At 27.4% G+C, this 14,818-nt stretch overlaps 1 protein-coding gene, 1 long non-coding RNA gene and 1 pseudogene across 2 annotated transcripts; 2 read left to right on the plus strand and 1 right to left on the minus strand.

Annotated features, from left to right (window-relative positions):
- The first annotated feature begins 1,261 nt into the window (after nt 1–1,261).
- LOC107173103 (uncharacterized) lies at nt 1,262–3,294 on the plus strand. Its single transcript, XM_089224040.1, has 4 exons — nt 1,262–1,417; nt 2,084–2,363; nt 2,450–2,633; nt 2,788–3,294. Exons 1-4 carry the CDS (start codon nt 1,406–1,408, stop codon nt 3,047–3,049), a joined length of 738 nt encoding a protein of 245 aa, XP_089080166.1. The 5' UTR covers nt 1,262–1,405; the 3' UTR covers nt 3,050–3,294.
- Nucleotides 3,295–8,053: 4,759 nt separating this feature from the next.
- Nucleotides 8,054–10,089, minus strand: LOC149057533 (uncharacterized; annotated as a pseudogene).
- Nucleotides 10,090–12,555: 2,466 nt separating this feature from the next.
- On the plus strand, nt 12,556–14,268 carry LOC149057534 (uncharacterized). Its single transcript, XR_016191004.1, has 3 exons — nt 12,556–12,598; nt 13,763–13,978; nt 14,045–14,268. It is a non-coding gene; the product is annotated as an uncharacterized LOC149057534 (long non-coding RNA).
- The last annotated feature ends 550 nt before the right edge of the window (nt 14,269–14,818 follow it).

A 14,818-nucleotide genomic window follows, 5' to 3' on the forward strand; every position in this document is an offset into this window, starting at 1 on the left:
TTAGAGGCCCATGATTATAGTCCATTAGATTTAGTGATCTATAAAATTAATACATTTTATATGCAACTTTATATATATATTTTTAATGTTTTATAAGGTAAAATGTTAAATGTGTTATTTTTCAATGGCGTCTTATATGTATTTTTATTAAAATACCTATCATGAATTTTATTAAATATTTAAACTCGTGTACTGAAACGGAGTGGCTTTTGGGTTAAATATAGATTTAAATTGGTATCTGCAGCGTCTAACAGGTATAGCAAAGTATATACTATAGTAAGATATGTTTGAAGTTCTTAAAAATTATAATACACTTATATGAATATTCGTTCTGTGTTAAATGTCCATATTAGACTAGAGACGTTAATTACTAATTAAAATGCAAACTTTTCGAATTTTTACCTATGATTTATGACTAATAAAGTTTTAAGTTATTTAAAACAGATATTTATTTTATAAAATATATTTCAACAATACGTTACCTATAGGTACAATAATTAGGTAAACAGTGCAGAATTTAAACATAATATGCATGTATTATTTTTGATTGTTTTCAGAAAAAAATATAAAAACAATTATATCAACATACACGTATTATTGTCCGTCTAAATGATTTAATATGATTATGAATATAATATGACATTATACATAGAAACACCGTAAACCATATATAGTTTTAACGGTAATACATTATAATTATACGTTAGCCCATATGAAATGTGTATTTTTGAGTAAAACATATTGTTAAATTGAGTATGGACATCCATATCAAATTTCTCTCAAATCAGACAAAAAAATTGAATTGGAGTCCGTCCAGATTCCATCGTATTACCTAAGTATATAACGATATTTGAGCATCGTTAGGATTCATAATATTTGTCATCGTGGTACCAACCATAATATAATACTATGTGTGCAGAATAGACTAAAATTTAAGAAGGCTGTTATTTGAAAATAAAACATTTTTCATATTCTTCATTATATCAATTGAGGTTTTAAATTGTCTGTAGTGTAACATCGAAAATAGTAATCGATTTTAAATTCTAATAATAATAATGAAAAAAAAATTGTAAATACCAGTTCCACTTTTCTGTCTGGAGCGTAGTTGCGTATAAAAAAAAATCGCAAACCGGTCTTCTTCATCCAATAATCTACAAATCTACATATATATGTGCATATACATTGGACAAGACGTGTATAAAAAATCGAATAATTTATCTGCAGAAAAAAGGGAGGCACTTTATTTTTTTTTAAATGTCAAGTTCAAGGTATTTTGCATGAACCTGCGCCAAAATTTTGGTATATATACCTCATCGGGATGTTCATTTTGCATCAGTTGTGTCATTTGTCCACATCCCAACATACGGCAATTTTCTGATCACGGTATACGTCCAAAAAAATCACCATGAACACTTTGGTGAGTTAAATAATATTTCTTTAAATCTTCTTAAAAAAGACATAGCAATATTATCATTTTATTTTTTAATTTAGTTATACAACGCATTGTATAATAGTTTCAATTTATAAACAGTTTAATTTAAAGAAAAAATAGTATAATTACTGAAATTATTTATTATTTTCGTACTTTATCATACACTTATGAATTTTTAGTATTTTTGGTATACGAGAATATCTTATTATTTTATAAATATCTTATAAAATAAATGCTCATATTATGTTATACTTATTTTTTAAATTAATGAAACTACGAAAAAATTAATTTTAACTCAAATTTTCAAATTTTTTAAGTTCAAATAAGTACCTCAATTTATATTATGAACAGTGTAAAAGTATAATATTTACGTTTACTGCAACCATTATTATATTAGAATCAGTCTTATTATTTTTGTACTTCATAAAAAAATGCCTGAAAATTAAAATTTAAAAGATATCTCTACAATTTAACGCATAGGTAATCTTATTAATCGTAATCATATTTTAACCAAATCCATATTTTTAGTTTCAATTTAAAATTGACATTACACCTGTAAAAGTTTTCACAGTATATCTTCACAGCAAAAAATATGCATAAAATTATTTCTTTCCTCAGCACTTTATACAATTTTCGTGCCTTCGTTTTTAGGTAGTGTTAGTAGCTGTCATCGCAGCGGTGTCTGCTGCGGCCCCACCTCAGGAAGCTGCCAAAGCTTTTACTTTCAGTGGATTCCCATCCAACCAAGCCTACTACCCAGGCCAACAAGGGTACTACCCAGGATACATTGGTTACCAGGGTTATCAAGGTTACAGCGGATTCCGTAATGGATACTACCCGGGACAACAAGGATACTACCCAGGATACCAAGGTTACCAGGGATACTACCCAGGATACCAAGGTTACCAGGGATACTACCCAGGATATCAAGGTTTAATTTCGTTAATTATACGTCTAAAACACTGCAGAGTCACATGATGTGTTATAAGTTTCTTATAATTTACTATTTTCACATAGGTTACAACCGCGGTTACTACCCAGGTGCCCCAGCCGTCTACCCCACCGTCACCCCCGCCCCAATCATCGCACCAGTGCCAGTCGCGCCCAAGGCTGTTTCTCCAGTGTACAAACCCGTAGACAACAAAGTGCCAGCTATCCTTAAACAATCGCAAGAAGCTGACTTGAACGGATTCAAATACGGGTTAGTATTATAATTGGTACATTATTATTCGATCGGTTTTCTGCATCACAGCGAATGGCGGATTAAAATTGAGAAATAGAGACCCGCGCCAAATGGCATGTCCACAAAAAATACATTGTTTGTAAATAACGGATATATTTGTGTGCATTTTCAGATACGAAACCGAAAACGGCATCGTCGCCCAGGCTGCTGGATACGTTAAGAACGCCGGTTCCGAAAACGCCGTCCAAGTGATCGAAGGCTCGTATGCCTACATCGGTGACGATGGTGCTCCAGTCGAAGTCAAGTACTACGCTGACGAGACCGGTTACCACGCAGCCGGAAACGTCGTCCCGACCACTCCCCCAGAGATCGCCAAGTCTTTGGAATTAATCGCCTCCCAACCACAGAAACCAGAAGACTCCAAAAAGAAGTAAACCCAGCTCGCATGTAACCATCGTGTACGCTGAAACGGCCCAAACACTCGTATACCATTAGCTATTAGATACCGCATGTGAAATCATGCACATTTTTATCATTGCAAATATTGTGTACCTATGCAGTGATTTTCGTTATTCGTATCTGAACGACGAATATCGACACATTTACTGTACATAGTAATTCAGTTATAATATGTTGGATGTAACAAAAAAAGATGAAAATATAAAAACTTGAAGTTAAATATCGTACAATGTTTTCTTATTCCACTCGTTAGTCGGTCTTTAAGTCCATGCGTCATGCATCTATGTTATCTTCTAGCAAAAATATATTCTACAAGTTACAAACTATGTAGATAACATTATAGGTATTATGTGTTATGTTTAGTAACAGTTCGATTTCGGCACCATCTGCCCGTTTGAATGTGTGATTGTCCGAAACGTCATGTTACTTGCAAGTAAGTAATAAGCCATGGCTTATTTTTGTGTTTTATCTAATTTGAGGTATATCAGGATACAATGCTAAAAACTGCATTGAAATCAAAAAATAAAGAATAATATCGATATAATGCAAGATACACTCACGATACTATACTATTTACTAACACAATAACATATTTGACATTTGTAATTATAATTACTTCAAAGAAAAAAAACGGTAATGGTAAATTGTAGTTGACGTTGAAAAATAAATAGATAGATTTTTATAAAAATAAGTAAGACTGATATTTTGTTATTTGCATGAATAATTGTATTATGGATCGGCGTATTTGAATTGGCTAACCGCTAACAAATACAGGTTATTGTCAATATTTTATCCTCAATTATTACCTTTGATAATTGGCTACCAAGAATTTACCGTTGAATTGGCTCCCTAATTTTTTTTTCAAAAATATATTGATTACCAAAATGTTGTTAATAATTTTAAGTTGAGGTTATTTCCTAGAATAGTTGACATCGGCAACACTAAAGATCACCAAATAAATTTAGTATGATTCTTAATTTTAACACATGGTTTACAATATCGCATTCGTCATTCGTATATTTTATTATTTCATTACATTGAAAGCTTTGTATCTATTTTAGATTATTTAGTAAATATAATACGAAGATTTCACAAGAAAATAAAAATAAGAAAAGATCAACAATAATTAAAAAATTTAAACACAAAAGATATTATAATACCTGAGCACGTCATAATAAAACATAATATGTACATATATTATAGCAAAAAATTGAAAGACAGATAATATAAACTCTGTTCTTCTTTTTTATTTTTCATTAATAAGTTAAATAAAAATATTATATTAAACTATTTTTTGAGGTCTATACTTATTGGCTAATATATAGATCATATAATATAAAAGATCAATACTTATGTATATATAGTAGTATAGAATATAGATATATCCAGCGTTAGACTATATTTGAGTGCAAACTGCTAGGCTAGGTTAGGTTGAAGTTCTAAAAGTAAACGCGTATAATATGAGAACCCGAAGTTAAATAATAATATTTTACAGTTTTGGGAGCCAATTCAAATTTAAATTTTTCAGGAGCCAATTTAAGGGTCTACTTCAAATTTACCCAAGATTGGGATCCAATTTAATAGTGCCTAATAAAAATTATAAAAACAAAAATAAATTACTTTTTACAATCGATCGTAATAATTGTTTATTTATTTTGTTTACTTAAACTGGCACTTTGACCAAAAATATAAAACCTGTTTGTTAAATACATGTTATTTTGGTACCATCAAATGAAAAAAACTTGCGTGTTTAGTAAATTTATTTCATAGATCACTCTAATATTATTTATGAGTTATGTAAAATACGTGATGCAATATCAAATGATTTTTTTTTTTTTATATTAAGCCTCGGCGTCAAAGGCCATTGGCGTTGGTTTACAATAGGTTACATAATATATATACAATTATTTACAGGTTATATACAATTTATAAGCTTGGACTTAATTATAAATGTTATCAAATTATTAATATTGTTTGGGTGTAGGGCTTCTGATAAAATGTTGGATACACCTGCTTCCCGTTTGTCCGTTTCGTATCAAATGATTTGTAAGTAGGTATATCATGCATTTTAGAGTTTATTCGATACATTGTATTTCATTAAATTCATATTGAAACAATAAATTAGAGGTAAAACATATTTTATTATACATTTAATTTTAGTTGTATTGTTACCAATTTTACCATAAATCATAATAGCCAATTATAAATTATAATGACCACATATAAAATGAATTAGGTATTTAAATTTGAATGAGGTTCCAGTTATAACCAAAAAAAAAAAAATCACGCAACAGCCGACAAGTAAGTTATCGTGTATGAATATTAAACAAGTAAGTAATTTGTAATTTATATAATTTTATATACATAGTTGCATTTTGTAAAAACGTTTAAATACATAATTGTATAAACGAGTATTATATAGGAAGGTGTATATTATACGATATTTTACAAACATCTTTTATAGTCGATATAATATAATAGTAGTATTATGATTTTATAATTTTAAATTCACTTCCACAGAAGTAAAAACTGCTATATTAAGATTTATCAATAAATAATGATACAGTTCAATTAAATTATGTATATTGTAATAAGTATTTTGTTTTCATTTTGAAAGGCTTTTAATATATATATATATATGTATAAATATTTTTTTTTTGTGATTATGTAGTTAGCTGCGACCATCATAATATTTATGTCATATATGACTTATAAGTCATAATTCTATAATTATTAGGTATTAATTTTTGTAAATTTGAAGAAAAAGTCCAACTACTTAGTTTATAAAAATTAATAAGTAATTAATAATTAATAACAAATAAAAATAATTTAAAAAATTAATATATTCTTAATATTTTTTTCAAAGGAGCTTCTCATTTATTAATTTTAATTATTTTTTTTACATAAGTGTTTTCGGGCTTCAGGCCCACAAATTTTTTTTCCTGATAAATGTCGAGTATGACAATGATAGACAATAGACTATGTTATTATTATATTATGAATAGTGATTTCTGTCATACTATTTTGCAACTTAAATATCTTAATAATGTAGAATGCTACTCGATGTTATTTATCTACAAGAAAAATTGTTTCATTTATATAATATTGATTAAAAAAAATCTATGATTCTTCAAATTTCCTTGCAGAGGAAAAATATTGGTTATCATGTGATATTTTTTTTTTTTACTCCAGCAACATACAATTGTGCATTTAATTGATTTATTTTTATTTATTTAAGACTTCAAATACAAAGGTTTATTAGCCTACAGTGGTTTACATGTCTAGTGGTAACAGTTAGTCAAAAGAAATTTGATTTTTTTACATTGAAAATTTATAATTATAATTTACATATATAATTGTTATAATGTGGCGTCGTTGATCCGTTGTCTTATATGTTCGTTGTGAGATTGGCCATCTTGATGAAATTTGTTATGGTTTTTTCTTGTCCTGGTCCGAGTGCATCTTTGAGTGTTAATTTTTTTTTTTTATAAACACAAAATGTATATGTATTATAATATGTACAATACGATTTATACATTATGTATTATCCTGATGATTTAAAACACTATACATTTTCATTCATGATTTCATTTAGTTTAACTTTGATTTTCTTGATTTTCAATCAAGTAAGTATAGTAATTGGAATGAAAAAACCAAATTTTGAATACCTCAAGGGTTTATATTAAATAGGAAAGTAATAAGACTAGATGGATGATTAAGTTAGCTTTGTCATAAGATGTTAACTCTTTGAGGGGTGGTGGTTAGCTAACTAACCACATACTTCATGGCACTTAAGGGGCAGTGGTTAGTAGAACTAACCACTTCTATAAGTATTTTTATTATTTTTTTGGCGGTGGTTAGCAACTATGACCACATAAACACATTTGTTGTATGAATAAAACACTAGATGGTGCTGTTGTTCAATTTTTTTTTTCGTTTGTTGGTGAACAGTATTATTATTCTGAATGTAGTGATAAACGTATTTATTTTTACACTTCTATAAATTATTGTAAATATGGTTTTTCTATTATTTTTTTTTTCGTTTCTTCCATTATTATTGTTTATTCATATTAATTATTAAATATTATACTTGTTATCATAACCAATTTTAATATCAATTCATATAATAAGAATTAATATTATCGTTTTGTAAGTGGTCAACAACAGTAACCACCGCGCATCTCAAAACAATTTTATTTTATTTTATACCTATAAAGTATTTATTGATTATTCCTATAATATAGTCTCTTGTACTCTTCTTTAAGTCTAATTTATCATGTCTAAGTTAACTGATGATGACATACAGTTAGTTTTATTACAAGACATACCAAGTGGTAGTGAAAGTGAGGATATAATATGATGTTTGTAAACATTTTTATGTAAATCAGAAAGTTTAAAACATATTGTATTATCAAGTAAGTAAATGTAGGTAAAATTCTAGTTATGATAAAAGAAATATTTTGTTATACTTGATTAATATTATGATATATAAATCTGTGATATAAAATATGTGTTATTAATAATACTTAAAATTATCTAATATGAAAGAATTTATTAGTTTTTAGAGTATAATATTATGATATATGTTATACAAATTCGTTGAACATTTTTGGCGGTGGTTAGTACAGGTAACCACCTTTTTCCAGGCTTTTCCTGAAAAATTTGTTAACTTAAAATTATTTTTATAGTAGTTTTGACTTTAGGTAGTTAATAAGAAACAGTTTTTACAAAAAAAAACTTTAAAATATTATGATATCATTTACTGCCCCTGAAGGGTTTTATTTCATGGGTAGTGCCTGCCCCTCAAAGAGTTAATGACTTGAATCTGATATTATGGGCCATTAGCGTTGGATTAATTTATCTAATTCGAAAGGAAGAGAAAAAAAATTTTGTTAATTTTAATATACAAAATAAATATGTAAATTTTTGGAAATGTTGTGTCTTATAATTATGTACATGTCAAAATTGTTGTTGTTAACTCATAATAATTTTAATATTTGTGATTGTTTGAAGAAATGTATTGTTTTTGTTTCGTTTTCAGGATTTGGACCTAGACTTTCTCCAATGTCGTGGCTTATGTTTAGTTCTTCTCTGGTTTTTTAGTATTTTCTACATTCTTCGAATATGTGTTTGATGGATAGTGAGGTGCCACATACTTGGCGTATAGGTGGGTCGTCTTTTGCCATCAAGTATCCGTGTGTCATTTTTGTGTGACCAATTCTGGCTCGATTTAGTTTTTTTTCATTTGTAATAGCCAATAGGTACTTATGTTTGGGTTTCTTTTCCATCTTTTCACTGTTTGTTTAATTTGGTTTAGTTTGTTTGTTTGGGTGTTCCATGTTCCATATGTTTTGCCAAAGGGAGATTGTGATTTCTTTAATTTGTTTTCTAACATCTGAGTACTGAGCAAAGTTAATGTATTGAGCGTCATTTGAGCGGGAAGCTAGTTTAGCTTGTTTGTCTGCCTTTTCATTGCCATCAATTCCTATGTGTCCAGGTATCCATATGAGGATTATGATATTGTTCTTTATTTTTGTTTCTTCAAGTCTGTTTTGGATTTGTATTGTTATATCACTAGGATTAAATTTGTTTTTTATACCAATGATGGAGCTTAACAAATCACTTAAAATAATATATTTTTCGTTTTCATTTTTGTTTTTTGTTTATATATTCGATTGCCAGTAGTATAGCCACTGCTTCGACTGTATATATGGAACATGTTGGTGGTAGGTTAAACGAAGTCTGTAGATTGTTTTTTACCAAGGCTATTCCGACCCCTTCATTATTTCTGGATGCATCAGTATATATTTCTTGAAAATCGATAAGATGATCAATATTGCTTTTTAGAACAGTTTTATATATGTTTGGGGGGGGGGGGTGTTTTCCTTGTGTAATGTGTTTAGTTCAATGTTAATGTTGTATGTGCTTGTCTAAGATGGGCTTATTATTTTTTATTTTTTTATTATTTGTGGTATTTTAGAATAGTCATTATGGTTATTGTATAGTTCTAGTGTTCTTTTGTTCTCTGATGTTGGTTTGTTTGCTAAAATGCATTTCTGTCCATTTCGAACATACCATAAGTACAATGTGGTGTAATTCTGCTATTTAATAAAATGTTATATGCATATAATTATTGGTTTTCTTAAAACTAAAAATCAAGATAGTGTATAATATGCTGATTTAGTGGTGTAGACAGGACTATGAAATGGAGGGGGGTTGGGTTGAGTATAAATTAAGCTAAGTATTTACAGTTTTTATATATAAATATATAAACAGCACATTTATTTTGGAAAAATATCAATAGGAGAGTATTTAACACCTAATACTTTTCTGGCTGCGCCACTGTTCCGATCCCGAATTAGCAAGTGCTGTTAACATTTTTTTATTAGAATTAATCCTTGACACGAAATATATATAAGTATATCAGAAAATCATATTATGCTCGTCGTATCATTCTGTTCACTAAAATAAATCTATAAACATTTGCATCTATGGGACACTATCTACTTTTTACATTTTAATATTCCACGTCTACTTCAGAAATGTTAACTGAAACTTTAGTCAAAAACTTACCAAACTAAAAATTCTTAAAAAAACACTACCTTATAAATATTTAGTATAATAACATATATGACTTTCCGATCTCCGAATATTAGACAGAGTTTAGATTCTTAAAATGTATTTATTGATGTAAAAAAAAAAAAACAGATTTTCTTTTTTTATAATACAGACTCTATATAGCGTTCGATAGTTCTAAAGTTATTTGCTTCTTTCCAGTATAATAATCGTGGTATAGTATACGAGTATACTGAAATGCTTAAAAATCGTGTAGAAAGCGATTGCTTATATTTTAGACCACACAAGACATAATATGGGAATCAGCACGATACCACAGGAGTATAGCAAAAATCTAGAATGGATAACAAAGTAAATTAGGATCGCACCGGCAAGGCAGAGTATCAGATGTCTGAGCATTATTGTCTTCTCGACAATAAACTACTTTACCAGATAACATCTTCACCGATACCAGTTTTCATTCTCAAGGTATACTTGGTCAGCACCTCACTTTAAGAATGAATTTTCTGAACTCGTTTACAGAAGAAAAAAATCGTATTAATATATTCTACAAGTTTATAATATTAAAATTGATATATCAACAAAATTAGCATAATATTAAATGTACCGTGACTGGCGTGACTTAACACTGAATGATATCATTTTATATTATAATTTTTACACAGATTTTATTCACGCATCGAAGCATTACGACGTGTAAGTGTTTAAACTTTCCGGACCGGTACCTGTATTCAAATTGTATAACGTGTCAATGAACTATCAATAATATTAATAGTAAATGTAAATGACGAGGTTTTTGTTAAATTATAATATACCAGTAAGTAATAACCGATAGTGGCGATATGATAGCGAACAGTGATACTAATAATAATATGAATATATAATGCAACTCGTGTTTCGTGCCTTATGTAGATAGTCTGGATAGTTATAGGTACGTATACTTATATGCAATATGCATATTATATTATGTACCTACCATTGCACCAATCACCGTATGTGTCCTATATATATATATATTTATTAAATAACTTTTCGATAAACTGATTATGTATTGTTACCACATTTTTCAGCATATATAATTACATAATATTACAAAAATATATCCTGGCACCCAATTGTATATTATACTCAGTACTGAATGCAACCATCTTGTAGTTTTTAAATGATCTGAGCTAAGTAACATATAACTAGAATAAGTAAAGATTTATGTGCAATTTCAACTAAGTTTTGTAAAATTTGCAAATAGTTTTATTGAAATGTGATGTGTACTACGTAATTGTCTACTAAATGCAATTCAAATATTTTTATCTATAAATAAGATAACTTTTATTCTGATTTTAACTAACATATTGATTTATTGATCTATATTCTTTTAAAATTAAAAAAATTACTAAAACTAACACGGCGTAAGGCGAGAAACCACAATTATATAATATTCCTTTATTAAATAGACGCATATATGTATAATATGATTATAGTACATGTTTAAATTAATTTCATCTTCAGCGGAATTAGATGATTTTTCATATAGTTGACTAAACCATCATTCATTATCACACTAAAATGTGTCAGAAACACATAATGGGAGTACCTATTTAATATTTATCCAGCATAATTTATTTTGATGTTTAACTTGTAACTTCAAATTATAAAAATAATATAGTTTTACTCTAGGTATTAATTTATATGTATGAAGCACTATGCAAAAATATTTTTTTTAGATTATACCCCATTAATTACAGAATTATGATATTTATTCATATTTCATACTTGATTATAGTAGAATTATAAGTAGGTATATAACTTGAAACAAATCACATTTCGATAATATAATAATACGCTATAATAAATAATAACCTTATTACTTTCTAATATAATAACTAATATCTAATATAATCTTCTAATTATAAAATGTATCACATGGTATTTTTCACTAATATTATATTACGTTAGATGTAGTATTTATTATCAGCTATTAGTCAACAGTTTGTTTTATAAATTAACATTAATTTTAGGTGACAATTTCAAAGAAATTAAAAAAAAAAAAGTTTATACTTTATTAAAGCTAGAACAAGTGTATAATGTTATTCTAAAATATATATTTAATTATTTGATATTCTTGTTTTATTCTCATAAAAAAATTAACATTGCGTGCTTTGGAATAATAAATCTAAATAATTAAAAAATAACCATAAATTATGTTGAAACATGTGAATAATTTTATAGGCACTAATCAACAGAAAATATATGTTAAGTTAATGCATACATAGTACATACCTACCTATAGATTATAAGATATTCAAATATATATTTTTTTTTGGTTTGTTTTTATGTTTAAAATTTAACTATTAAAATACTTCATAAAATTAATGAATTATGTCGTTTGTGTGTGTGTCTCTACGATTTCTTTCAAATAGATATACCTACACATTACATCATCGTTGCTCAATAAAAAAAATTATCCTAATCGGTGATTCTATATTATATTATTTTAATAAAAAGTTTAAAATATATACAAAGGACCATTGAGTATTTTTTTAAGTTAAATATTTTTTATTCATAATTCTATTAAAATTAAAATTAATTTGAATTATATTATTGCATGTAGGCAAGTATATGGTTCAACGAGTGAGATTAATATTTTAAAGTAGCTGTGGATAACACTACGGCGAATCAACCTCAAATTTCATTTTAATCTAGGTACTTACTTACCTATATGGTATATATATATAAGGACATAATATTGTGTGCATTTATTATATTATATTTAAGTGTAATATATTATAACATATTATTTTATAACTATAAAGCCTAATTATGAAAATGAAAAAAATAAGAATGTAAAACTTCAGCGATATATGTATTTACTATTTATTAGGTACCTCTTTGCCTAATACCTAGGTACTTATTATAGTGAGGTCACGGAATACAAACACGAAGCTACAAAAGTATGTACCTTTTATATTATACATAAACACAAGTATATATGAATTTAATAATACGATTTCATTGAAGGGTAAAGTTGATTTTGTTCAACTAAATATTTAGCCATTAAAATCATACTAGAAGTATTTAAATAAATATAACATAAAATATATATTTGAATTATAAGTAGGGCTTGGATTTAAATGCCCTAAAAATATCAAAAAAATGCCCTTTCAAAAAATGCATTTATGACCTAAAAACTCTAAAAAATGCCCTAAAAATATAAAAAAAATGCATTATTTATTAAATGCACACCACCGATATAATATTATCGCTCGATAAGAAAATAATCCGATAAAAGTTTAGTTGTGTGCAATAATATCGGCTAATTGGATGGTGTGACATAAAGGTTGTAAAAACCGGAAAACCTGATGTTAAATTAGTTCAAATAGTTCAAAATGAAAATAATTTTTATTACGTAGTACTATATTACTATGTAGTACTTATATTTCAATGAGGTCAATTTTTTTAGTCATAATACGACAAATAGGTCAAAAATGTACTAAAAAATGCATTAAAACCGTCAAAAAATGCCCCAAAAAATTATTGTGGTTAGATTTCGAAGTACTTGAAACATATTTGTAGCTTGGAAAGCATCGCGTAAGATATCTCAAAAAAAAGATGCAAATGCATTGAAATCCGAGCCCTAATTATAAGCATAAGATTATTAAATTAGAGTAATAATAATAATCGTGATAACTATTTGTACAAATAATCAAGATATGAAAATTATACTTCACATTAAAAATTACTAAAATTATTTATGCTAATAAACTATAGGTAGTAGTATATGACATACCATTGAAATATTATGTATATGTTACCGGCAAAGACGTAAATTAAGGAATTAATGTTAATGACTAGTCAATAACGATATTTCCGATCAAATTAGGCAGTACACGATATTAACTAGTAAATATCATTAATGTCTATTATAATCAGTCAATGATGCAATTAGAAATATCTCCTAGGTAATGACAATAACTCCGGGATTTTTCAGGCATAATTGACAAAAATATAAAATATTCTTGCGTTGTAAAATCGATTTATCTAGATATAATAAGTACGTACGATAAAGCTGATAAATCTAATCCTTTTTACATTTTTGGATTTTTGTAATATCTTAGATTCGAACAAAGATCAAATTAATAATCATAGACAAAGGGCCATAACTAACCTTTAAAAGCAAGCACAAAAAATGATGAAGTATTCTAATACTAAGTCAGAACTTCAAGTAGGAATTACTGTAAGAGTACTTATACCTGACGTGGATAGAGCACGTAGCTCACCCCTTAATCTTTTGGCGGTCATTGTTTCATATGAAGCTGATATGTATAAATTATGTAAGTACAATAAAAATTAATTGTTAAAATAAATTAATAACAATATTAAAATAAATTACTATGTAGGTACGGAGTATGGCATGCTAAAAAATAGGTTCACTAGAGCACAACTCGTTCCGTGTCCTGAAAATATATTGAATTATGAAAAAACAATCGCGACTGCCGGAGTAAAAGAAATTACGGTTCGTGAGGCTGCTGGAGATTGTGAAAATAAATAATTATTAATTATGTATAATTTATCTTGTATTTTTACATTTCTGACCTAATTAAAATATTTCGTTAAACATAATTATCAACATTGCCTATCAGTATTAGACATTAAAGTAAGTTCCTAGTCATAGTTCTAAATGTGTTAACAAAATATTTAAATTTTACAACCTTGCCTATGTTGTCAGTTAATTCCTAGGCATTGACAATATCGACTACTAATGTTAGGAATTTATAATATTGGCTAGGCATTTACGTTATTAACTAATTTACATCATTGACGGTAACATATACATTAGGTATTATTCCAATACCTTCCTGTATGGATATGCATATTTTTTTTAATAAATTGGTACCTATTATGTACTCATATAATATTTGCTTTCTAATTCTCCACTGATATAAGTAAATCACAGTAGGTGGATCTATAATGCTTTATTATATTTATGTGTTATTGATTTACTGAAATAATAACCTATGAATGTAATTTGGCTAAAAGATACTCGGCACGTTTTTTCAATAAAAAAAAAAAAATAAAAAAATAATTCCCGAAATTAAAATGTTGTGATCGTTTGAGATAATCATTGATCGTTGTTCCAAGTAAAAAAGTTTATTACTTATTATTTATCACTT

This window comes from Diuraphis noxia, unplaced genomic scaffold, assembly GCF_037042655.1.
Source record: "Diuraphis noxia isolate RWA-SAM2 unplaced genomic scaffold, SU_Dnox_SAM2 contig0003, whole genome shotgun sequence".
In the NCBI taxonomy this organism is placed as follows: Eukaryota; Metazoa; Arthropoda; class Insecta; order Hemiptera; family Aphididae; genus Diuraphis; species Diuraphis noxia.